The 10,910-nt window shown below is 46.4% G+C and overlaps 1 protein-coding gene across 3 annotated transcripts in view; it reads left to right on the forward strand.

Annotated features, from left to right (window-relative positions):
* Positions 1–4,220, forward strand: part of swt1 (SWT1 RNA endoribonuclease homolog) — a 46,994-nt gene extending 42,774 nt beyond the window's left edge. For all 3 annotated transcript variants that reach the window (XM_071346363.1, XM_071346362.1, XM_071346361.1), the window contains one exon: positions 2,434–4,220. In XM_071346363.1, coding sequence (XP_071202464.1) covers positions 2,434–2,539 — 106 coding nt within the window. In that variant the 3' untranslated portion in view covers positions 2,540–4,220. The remainder of the gene's footprint in view (positions 1–2,433) is intronic.
* Positions 4,221–10,910: the final 6,690 nt, after the last annotated feature.

A 10,910-nucleotide genomic window follows, 5' to 3' on the forward strand; every position in this document is an offset into this window, starting at 1 on the left:
GCTTTATTGGCATGGGAAACATATGTTTACATTGCCGAAGCAAGTGAACTAGATAATAAACAAAAGTGAAATAAACAATAACAAAATGAACAGTAAACATTACACTCACAGAAGTTCCAAAGGAATAAAGACATTTCAAATGTCATATGTGTATATACAGTGTTGTAAAGATGTGCAAATACAAAAGTACAAAGGGGGGGAAAATATATAAATATGGGTTGTATTTACAATGGTGTTTGTTCTTCACTCGTTTCCCTTTTCTTGTGGCAACATGTCACACATCTTGCTACTGTGACGGCACACTGTGGTATTTCACCCAATAGATATGGGAGTTTATCAAAAAGGGAAATATGTGTCTCTAATATGGTCATACATTTGGCAGGAGGTTAGGAAGTGCAGCTCAGTTTCCACTTCATTTTGTGGGCAGTGTGCACATAGCCTGTCTTCTCTTGAGAGCCAGGTCTGCCTTTGGTGGCCTCTCAATAGCAAGGCTATGCTCACTGAGTCTGTACATAGTCAAAGCTTTACTTAAGTTTGGGTCAGTCACAGTGGTCAGGTATTCTGCCACTGTGTACTCTCTGTTTAGGGCCAAATAGCATTCTAGTTTGCTCAGTTTTTTTGTTAATTACTTGACACATTGGAAATAATTATCTTTTTGTTTTCTCATGATTTGGTTGGGTCTAATTGTGTTGCTGTCCTGGGGCTCTGTGAGGTCTGTTTGTGTTTGTGAACAGAGCCCCAGGACCAGCTTGCTTAGGGGACTCTTCTCCAGGTTCATCTCTCTGTAGGTGATGGCTTTGTTATGGAAGGTTTGGGAATCGCTTTCTTTTAGTTGGTTGTAGAATTTAACGGCTCTTTTCTAGATTTTGATAATTAGCGGGTATCGGCCTAATTCTGCTCTGCATGCATTATTTGGTGTTTTACGTTGTACACCGGGGATATTTTTGCAGAATTCTGCATGCAGAGTCTCAATTTGGTGTTTGTTCCATTTTGTGAATTCTTGGTTGGTGAGCGGACCCCAGACCTCACAACCATAAAGGGCAATGGGTTCTATAACTGATTCAACAATTTTTAGCCAGATCCTAAGTGGTATGCCGAATTTTGTTTCCTTTGATGGCGTAGAAGGCCCTTCTTGCCTTGTCTGTCAGATCATTCTCAGCCGAGGTATGTATCGTTTTTTGTGTGCTCTAGGGCAACGGTGTGGAAATTGTATTTGTGGTCCGGGCAACTGGACCTTTTTTGGAACACCATTATTTTTGTCTTACTGAGATTCACTTAAGGGGCCCAGGTCTGACAGAATCTGTGCAGAAGATCTAGGTGCTGCTGTACGCCCACCTTGGTTGGGGACAGAAGCACCAGATCATCAGCAAATTGACTTCGGATTCTAGTAGGGTGAGGCTGGGTGCTGCAGACTTCCAGTGCCCTCGCCAATTAGTTGATATGTATGTTGAAGAGGGTGGGGCTCAAGCTGCATCCCTTTATTACCCCATGACCCTGTGGAAAGAAATGTGTGTTTTTTGCCAATTTTAACCGCACATTTGTTGTTTGTGTACCTGGATTTTATAATGTTGAATGTTTTTCCTCCAAAACCACTTTCAATCAATTTGTATAGCAGACCCTCAGGCCAAATTGAGTCAAAAGCTTTTTCGAAATCAACAAAGCATGAGAAGACTTTTGGCTTTGTTTTCTAGTCTCTCTCTCTCTGCTCTATTCTCTCTCCTCTATTCTCTTCTATTCCCTCTCTCTTATATTCTCTCTCTCTTCTATTCCCTCTCTCTCTCTCTCTTCTATTCCCTCTCTCTCTCTCTTCTATTCCCCCTCTCTCTCTCTTCTATTCCCCCTCTCTTCTTTTCCCCCTCTCTCTCTCTCTTCTATTCCCTCTCTCTCTCTTCTATTCCCCCCTCTCTCTTCTATTCCCTCTCTCTCTCTTCTATTCTCCCTCTCTCTCTCTCTTCTATTCCCTCTCTCTCTCTTCTATTCTCCCTCTCTCTCTCTCTTCTATTCCCTCTCTCTCTTCTATTCTCCCTCTCTCTCTCTCTTCTATTCTCCCTCTCTCTCTCTCTTCTATTCTCCCTCTCTCTCTCTCTTCTATTCTCCCTCTCTCTCTCTCTTCTATTCTCCCTCTCTCTCTCTCTTCTATTCTCCCTCTCTCTCTCTTCTATTCCCCCTCTCTCTCTCTTCTATTCCCCCTCTCTCTCTCTCTCTCTCTTCTATTCTCTCTCTCTTCTCTCCCTTGTCCCCTTTCTTTCTTTTTCTCTTTCTTTGTCTGATCTGTGTGTGTTTTGGATCAGGCCTGTGTTTGTGTGTTCTAGTTCTGACCTGTGTGTGTTTTGGATCAGGCCTGTGTTTGTGTGTTCTAGTTCTGACCTGTGTGTGTTTTGGATCAGGCCTGTGTTTGTGTGTTCTAGTTCTGACCTGTGTGTGTGTTCACAGGGAGAAGCTGTGTGTGGGGGGGACCCAGTTGGCAGAGCTGAACGTCAGTCTAGAGCGCTGCGCTGAGGTCACGTCCCGGCAGGTCACACCAAGCACCTGGCCCTGATTGGACCACAACAAGGAAGTTTGGACTAAAACATCCTACCAGAGGCCTCAAATTGCATCATATCACAACTCAACAACTTTACTTGAAGCCACTGTTTTCATATAGAGCTGACCTATTTCATTCAGCACCTTTTCTGACTTAATTTAGTTTCTTGTGTGTGGATGTTGGTGTAGAGCAGTGGTCACCAACTGGTCGATCAAGGCATTCCTAGTCGATCACCAAACATTTCTGTAAAAAACCCAATGATAAAGCCTTGTGTTCCTATTTTCTTTATTTATGGGCTGCTGCTTCCCAAATGCCCCATAGGGCTCTGGTCTAAAGTAGTGCACTATATAGGGAATAGGGCTCTGGTCTAAAGTAGTGTACTATATAGGGAATAGGGTGCCATTTTGCTGTTTCTGGTGCGTCCTACAGTAGCCATTTTGGGCCTCCATCAGTGGGGATATGGATCTTCCAAATATGTTGTTATCTTCACACAGACCAGGTTTCCATCCAACCATTTCATGCGGATGAATGACCTGATGCATGAAAAAATAAATTTTTTAGAGAGCACGTGTCAAGACCAGGGTGGGCACATTTGCTAGAGAACGCAACAGTTGATGACAAAACCATCAGTACAGTTGAAAATGCGATGGAAACCCATTGAACTTGTATTTTTCATTCGCTACATGGGAATTTAACCACAAACTTTATTTTTATGTGCACTACGTCATCACGCACAGACTGATGGAAACGTCTCTGCTGGGAAAATGCATATATTATTTAATGCAGATTGATGAATATTCACATGAAAATCTGTCGCAAATTGGATGGAAACCTAGCTACTGGATTGGAATGTTTACACATACAGAATGGCAGTTTTTTCTGACATGTCATCGTGCTACTCTCTCTGTTACTATGACCTATGACCTTTGATTGTAGTGTGGGTTTTCACTTTCAGCTTGTCGTGCTGTTTTAAGGAGGACCTACACGATAAACCCACATTGTATACAAAAAGACATGACTGCCCACATCCATGATTGAGCCAACATCGTCTCCATATTCCTCAGCATTAAGTATTTTTTTCATTTTCTTTCTTTATCTTTGTTTAACTAGTCAGTTAAGATCAAGTTCTTGGGCCTCCCGAGTGGCGCAGTGGTCTAAGGCGCTGTGCCACTAGAGATTCTGGGTTCGAGTCCAGGCTCTGTCGCGACCGGGAGACACATGGGGTGGCGAAAAATTGTCCCAGAGTCGTCCGGGTTAGGGGAGGGTTTGGCCTGCCGGGATGTCCTTGTCCCATCGCGCTCCATCAAATAGACCATGACATCTCCATGACTACCCAACATCATCTCCATATTCCTCAGCATTCAGGAAATAGACCATCATCTTATTATTCCTGTTGCACCATAAGTGGTACGCCAGGTGATGTAATGAATGGTGATTGGCTGTGCTCTGCCAGGCTGTGACTTACACAGAGAGTCAGACGGTTCAACGTGACATAAACTATGCTGTCTGTTATGGCATCATGGCTCTGCTGTAGGCTTATGATATGACCGTCTCAGGCCTGTTAATATTTATCTTGGATGTGTTCATTTGTAAAGATGTAAATAGTTAAATTAAAGCACATATTTTTGTTTGATCAACATAATGTACAATTTCTTATAACTCTTGTTATACGATGCATTAAAGTTTTTGAATTGAATCTGACTTGAGTTGCGTTATTGTCACATTACACACAACTATAAAGCCCAGCGTGGAACAGTGTGCTGCAGCAGACCCAGCTGAGGTGGGTAAGGGGATCAGTGTATGAGTCCAATGGCCGGGACATCAGTTGAGATGGCTGAGATTACACTCTGCAGTGTGAAGCAGAGCACTTACAGGTCATACAGTGGGGTGTTTGGAGGGGGTCAAAGTGAAACTGCAGTGTGAAGCAGAGCACTTACAGGTCATACAGTGGGGTGTTTGGAGGGGGTCAAAGTGAAACTGCAGTGTGAAGCAGAGCACTTACAGGTCATACAGTGGGGTGTTTGGAGGGGGTCAATGTGAAACTGCAGTGTGAAGCAGAGCACTTACATGTCATACAGTGGGGTGTTTGGAGGGGGTCAAAGTGAAACTGCAGTGTGAAGCAGAGCACTTACATGTCATACAGTGGGGTGTTTGGAGGGGGTCAAAGTGAAACTGCAGTGTGAAGCAGAGCACTTACAGGTCATACAGTGGGGTGTTTGGAGGGGGTCAATGTGAAACTGCAGTGTGAAGCAGAGCACTTACAGGTCATACAGTGGGGTGTTTGGAGGGGGTCAAAGTGAAACTGCAGTGTGAAGCAGAGCACTTACATGTCATACAGTGGGGTGTTTGGAGGGGGTCAAAGTGAAACTGCAGTGTGAAGCAGAGCACTTACAGGTCATACAGTGGGGTGTTTGGAGGGGGTCAAAGTGAAACTGCAGTGTGAAGCAGAGCACTTACATGTCATACAGTGGGGTGTTTGGAGGGGGTCAAAGTGAAACTGCAGTGTGAAGCAGAGCACTTACATGTCATACAGTGGGGTGTTTGGAGGGGGTCAAAGTGAAACTGCAGTGTGAAGCAGAGCACTTACAGGTCATACAGTGGGGTGTTTGGAGGGGGTCAAAGTGAAACTGCAGTGTGAAGCAGAGCACTTACAGGTCATACAGTGGGGTGTTTGGAGGGGGTCAATGTGAAACTGCAGTGTGAACCAGAGCACTTACAGGTCATACAGTGGGGTGTTTGGAGGGGGTCAATGTGAAACTGCAGTGTGAAGCAGAGCACTTACAGGTCATACAGTGGGGTGTTTGGAGGGGGTCAATGTGAAACTGCAGTGTGAAGCAGAGCACTTACATGTCATACAGTGGGGTGTTTGGAGGGGGTCAATGTGAAACTGCAGTGTGAAGCAGAGCACTTACATGTCATACAGTGGGGTGTTTGGAGGGGGTCAAAGTGAAACTGCAGTGTGAAGCAGAGCACTTACATGTCACACAGTTGGGTGTTTGGAGGGGGTCAAAGTGAAACTGCAGTGTGAAGCAGAGCACTTACAGGTCATACAGTGGGGTGTTTGGAGGGGGTCAAAGTGAAGCTGCAGTGTGAAGCAGAGCACTTACAGGTCATACAGTGGGGTGTTTGGAGGGGGTCAAAGTGAAACTGCAGTGTGAAGCAGAGCACTTACAGGTCATACAGTGGGGTGTTTGGAGGGGGTCAAAGTGAAACTGCAGTGTGAAGCAGAGCACTTACATGTCATACAGTGGGGTGTTTGGAGGGGGTCAATGTGAAACTGCAGTGTGAAGCAGAGCACTTACAGGTCATACAGTGGGGTGTTTGGAGGGGGTCAAAGTGAAACTGCAGTGTGAACCAGAGCACTTACAGGTCATACAGTGGGGTGTTTGGAGGGGGTCAAAGTGAAGCTGCAGTGTGAAGCAGAGCACTTACATGTCATACAGTGGGGTGTTTGGAGGGGGTCAAAGTGAAACTGCAGTGTGAAGCAGAGCACTTACACGTCATACAGTGGGGTGTTTGGAGGGGGTCAAAGTGAAACTGCAGTGTGAAGCAGAGCACTTACATGTCATACAGTGGGGTGTTTGGAGGGGGTCAAAGTGAAACTACAGTGTGAAGCAGAGCACGTACAGGTCATACAGTGGGGTGTTTGGAGGGGGTCAAAGTGAAGCTGCAGTGTGAAGCAGAGCACTTACATGTCATACAGTGGGGTGTTTGGAGGGGGTCAAAGTGAAACTACAGTGTGAAGCAGAGCACGTACAGGTCATACAGTGGGGTGTTTGGAGGGGGTCAAAGTGAAGCTGCAGTGTGAAGCAGAGCACTTACATGTCATACAGTGGGGTGTTTGGAGGGGGTCAAAGTGAAACTACAGTGTGAAGCAGAGCACGTACAGGTCATACAGTGGGGTGTTTGGAGGGGGTCAAAATGAAACTGCAGTGTGAAGCAGAGCACTTACAAGTCATACAGTGGGGTGTTTGGAGGGGGTCAAAGTGAAACTGCAGTGTGAAGCAGAGCACTTACAGGTCATACAGTGGGGTGTTTGGAGGGGGTCAAAGTGAAACTGCAGTGTGAAGCAGAGTACTTACATGTCATACAGTGGGGTGTTTGGAGGGGGTCAAAGTGAAACTGCAGTGTGAAGCAGAGCACTTACAGGTCATACAGTGGGGTGTTTGGAGGGGGTCAATGTGAAACTGCAGTGCTGCACTGAACTTCTTGGGAGATTCTCCACCGATAAGTGATAAGTGGTCGAAGAGCGTGTCAATTTGTTATTCGGAAAACGGGAGTAAGCTCCCCTCGGCGGCTAGGGCGCACGTGTTTTAAAATTCGCCACACCCCCTTTTCAATCAGCTGTTGTTTTTCTTTGAGGAGAAAGGCATGCAACCGTTTAAAAACACTCTGGGCCTCCCGGGTGGCGGTGGTCTAAGGCCCCAAAGGGCTCTAGCGACTACTGTGGCGGGCCGGGTTGTATGCACGCTGACACGGTCGCCAGGTGTACGGTGTTTCCTCCGTCACACTGGTGTGGCTGGCTACCGGGTTAAGCGGGCATTGTGTCAAGAAGCAGTGCGGCTTGGCTGGGTCGTGTTTCGGAGGACTTGGCTCTCGACCTTCGACTCTCCCGAGTGGGTACGGGAGTTGCAGCAATGAGACAAGACTGTAACTACCAATTGGAAACCAGGAAATTGGGGAGGAAAATGGGTACTCTACGTATCCGTATAGGCCTATCTATAAAACGTATCGCTACATTAGTTTTTATAATTTCACACATTTATTTGGGGATTCCTCAATTCCTCAAATGACCTTTGACCTTTTACAAAAGCAGGAGAGGAGAGGACGCGAGATTCTTCCCGTGCCTCAGAAACCACAGATACTTGACATCCTGTAGATTAGATGATAGGTCCAACGTTGAGGATTGGTCTAATCTCACAGTTAGTGAACCTTATTTAATGCTGTTTTATTACAAACCTCCCTTTGATATGATAAATCATGTGTGACCCTAACCCTAGCTAAGGCCTGGATTCATTCCGATCTGCGCGTTATAGCGTGCTTGACATTTAAAGGTCATTTCCAATTGAGCCTACATATACAGTGTTTACCGTGAACTTTCTTTAAAAGTGCATAGCCGAACAGGGCCGATCGGATTGAATCCTGGCTTTAAGCCCATAATATCCCTATGGGTGCCTAGCCTATGTCTCTCCTCTGTCTCTGACAGTATGTCTGACAGTATCTGATTCACTGTGAAAAGGGTTTCACTCTACTCAATTACAATGGTATTATTTGTCGCAAATTATGTTTTTTTCTTCTTCGCCTTCACAAAGAAGCACACCCCAGAGGATGAATACTTCCTCTCTCCTTCTCATAACTCTCAGGAAAGGAGATACAGCCTTCTCTGTTCACATCAACAGGTAAAGAAAAACAACAGGTTTATCATCATGCAGTATTTTCTAGTTCAAAAGTAGTGTCTGCTGTAGCCGAGGCATCCAACCATTTTCCTGGTGAAGGGTACAACAAAAATAATATAGACAGACACAAATAAGTACCGGTACCCTCACACTGTCGAATGCCTTCTATTCTCTGGTTCCCCCAATAAAGATGTGATGGGGGGAATAGTAAAATTAATCGTCACTCAGGTAGGTCCATAGAATTAGAATTATATTCCTATTGGGTAGGTCATTGTTTGACATGGCCTGGCCAAAAGCCATGACCTCTCAGTTCAGCAGGAAGTGCTGCCCTCGACCCCAACCCTTCTGGCTCACTCAGTTGCCTACTTCCCCCAGCCAGGTTGTGACGTGATTGGCTTACTTCCCCCAGCCAGGTTGTGACGTGATTGGCCTACTTCCTCAGCCAGGTTGTGACGTGATTGGCCTACTTCCCCCAGCCAGGTTGTGACGTGATTGGCCTACTTCCCCCAGCCAGGTTGTGACGTGATTGGCCTACTTCCGCCAGCCAGGTTGTGACGTGATTGGCCTACTTCCCCCAGCCAGGTTGTGACGTGATTGACAGGTTTATTGCCTGACTGTTCAGATTACAAGAGGCCATTTTGTGAATTGACTACAGAGGGGGGAGGAGGGATTAGTGAATGAACAGAACGTGCAGTGGAGAAGGAAGGAATTAGTGGTCTTTGACAGACAGGTGTTAGGTACCCAATGGAAGAATCACAATCGCATACTACTCGCCTCCTCTCCTCGCCTCCTCAAAACCCATTGGATGAGAAAGCCAGAGGTCTCTCCCCTCTGACCTTCTCCTCCAATGGGTTTTGGGAAGGAGGTGAGGCGAGAGGATGCGAGGAGTATACAATTGAGATTCTCCCAATGTCCAAGGACAGGGTCATTCAAGGAGCACAAGTGCAGCTCAGGTGCAGATTGGTTCACCCACCAACCCTTTAGAGATCATGTGACCGGACTGACCTGCTCTCCCTCCTTCTGCAGGTACACTAAACTTAGTATAATCTCTCCCAAATTAGACTGTAATGGGAACAGAAAAAGCCCTCTTAGTGAGGTAGGTAGGTATTCATGTCCCAGTGGAAACTAAGTGGTAAGTGGTAGAGAAGCTTAGACTCCTGCAGAGAGACCATGCTGCTAGTCACCTGCCAGAAGTTTCTGCTCGTGCAGAGAGAAGAGATGGTGGGAGATAGAGGAGGGGAGAGAGAGCGAGAGAAATGCTATATTTGGTAATAGTATACTGTTAAAAATTATTTGTTTCAATTGATTATTTCTAGTCATAAAGTTACATGGGCTTATTCAAGCGCTATCAACTTTAAAATTCAAACCATTCTAATTTACATCAAATGTACTTTGACTAATAAAAGGTAGTTAAGTCAACTTCACCATTTGTCAGTATAACCTACTATTATTCATAGTTGAATCAATTTCAACTTTAGTTATATCAACTTTAAATGTAGAGTTATACTAACACCGAATGTATTATACACTGCTCAAAAAAATTAAGGGAACACTAAAATAACACATCCTAGATCTGAATGAATGAAATATTCTTATTAAATACTTTTTTCTTTAAATAGTTGAATGTGCTGACAACAAAATCACACAAAAATGATCAATGGAAATCAAATTTATCAACCCATGGAGGTCTGGATTTGGAGTCACACTCAAAATTAAAGTGGAAAACCACACTACAGGCTGATCCAACTTTGATGTAATGTCCTTAAAACAAGTCAAAATGAGGCTCAGTAGTGTGTGTGGCCTCCACGTGCCTGTATGACCTCCCTACAACGCCTGGGCATGCTCCTGATGAGGTGGCGGATGGTCTCCTGAGGGATCTCCTCCCAGACCTGTACTAAAGCATCCGCCAACTCCTGGACAGTCTGTGGTGCAACGCCACGTTGCATCCACCAACGCCACGTTGGTGGATGGAGCGAGACATGATGTCCCAGATGTGCTCAATTGGATTCAGGTCTGGGGAACGGGCGGGCCAGTCCATAGCATCAATGCCTTCCTCTTGCAGGAACTGCTGACACACTCCAGCCACATGAGGTCTAGCATTGTCTTGCATTAGGAGGAACCCAGGGCCAACCGCACCAGCATATGGTCTCACAAGGGGTCTGAGGATCTCATCTCGGTACCTAATGGCAGTCAGGCTACCTCTGGCGAGCACATGGAGGGCTGTGCGGCCCCCCAAAGAAATGCCACCCCACACCATGACTGACCCACCGCCAAACCGGTCATGCTGGAGGATGTTGCAGGCAGCAGAACGTTCTCCACGGCGTCTCCAGACTCTGTCACGTCTGTCACATGTGCTCATGTGCTCAGTGTGAACCTGCTTTCATCTGTGAAGAGCACAGGGCGCCAGTGGCGAATTTGCCAATCTTGGTGTTCTCTGGCAAATGCCAAACGTCCTGCACGGTGTTGGGCTGTAAGCACAACCCCCACCTGTGGACGTCGGGCCCTCATACCACCCTCATGGAGTCTGTTTCTGACTGTTTGAGCAGACACATGCACATTTGTGGCCTGCTGGAGGTCATTTTGCAGGGCTCTGGCAGTGCTCCACCTGCTCCTCCTTGCACAAAGGCGGAGGTAGCGGTCCTGCTGCTGGGTTGTTGCCCTCCTACGGCCTCCTCCACGTCTCCTGATGTACTGGCCTGTCTCCTGGTCGCGCCTCCATGCTCTGGACACTACGCTGACAGACACAGCAAACCTTCTTGCCACAGCTCGCATTGATGTGCCATCCTGGATGACCTGCACTACCTGAGCCACTTGTGTGGGTTGTAGACTCCGTCTCATGCTACCACTAGAGTGAAAGCACCGCCAGCATTCAAAAGTGACCAAAACATCAGCCAGGAAGCATAGGAACTGAGAAGTGGTCTGTGGTCACCACCTGCAGAACCACTCCTTTATTGGGGGTGTCTTGCTAATTGCCTATAATTTCCACCTTT

Source organism: Salvelinus alpinus, chromosome 16, assembly GCF_045679555.1.
Source record: "Salvelinus alpinus chromosome 16, SLU_Salpinus.1, whole genome shotgun sequence".
NCBI classification, from domain to species: domain Eukaryota; kingdom Metazoa; phylum Chordata; class Actinopteri; order Salmoniformes; family Salmonidae; genus Salvelinus; species Salvelinus alpinus.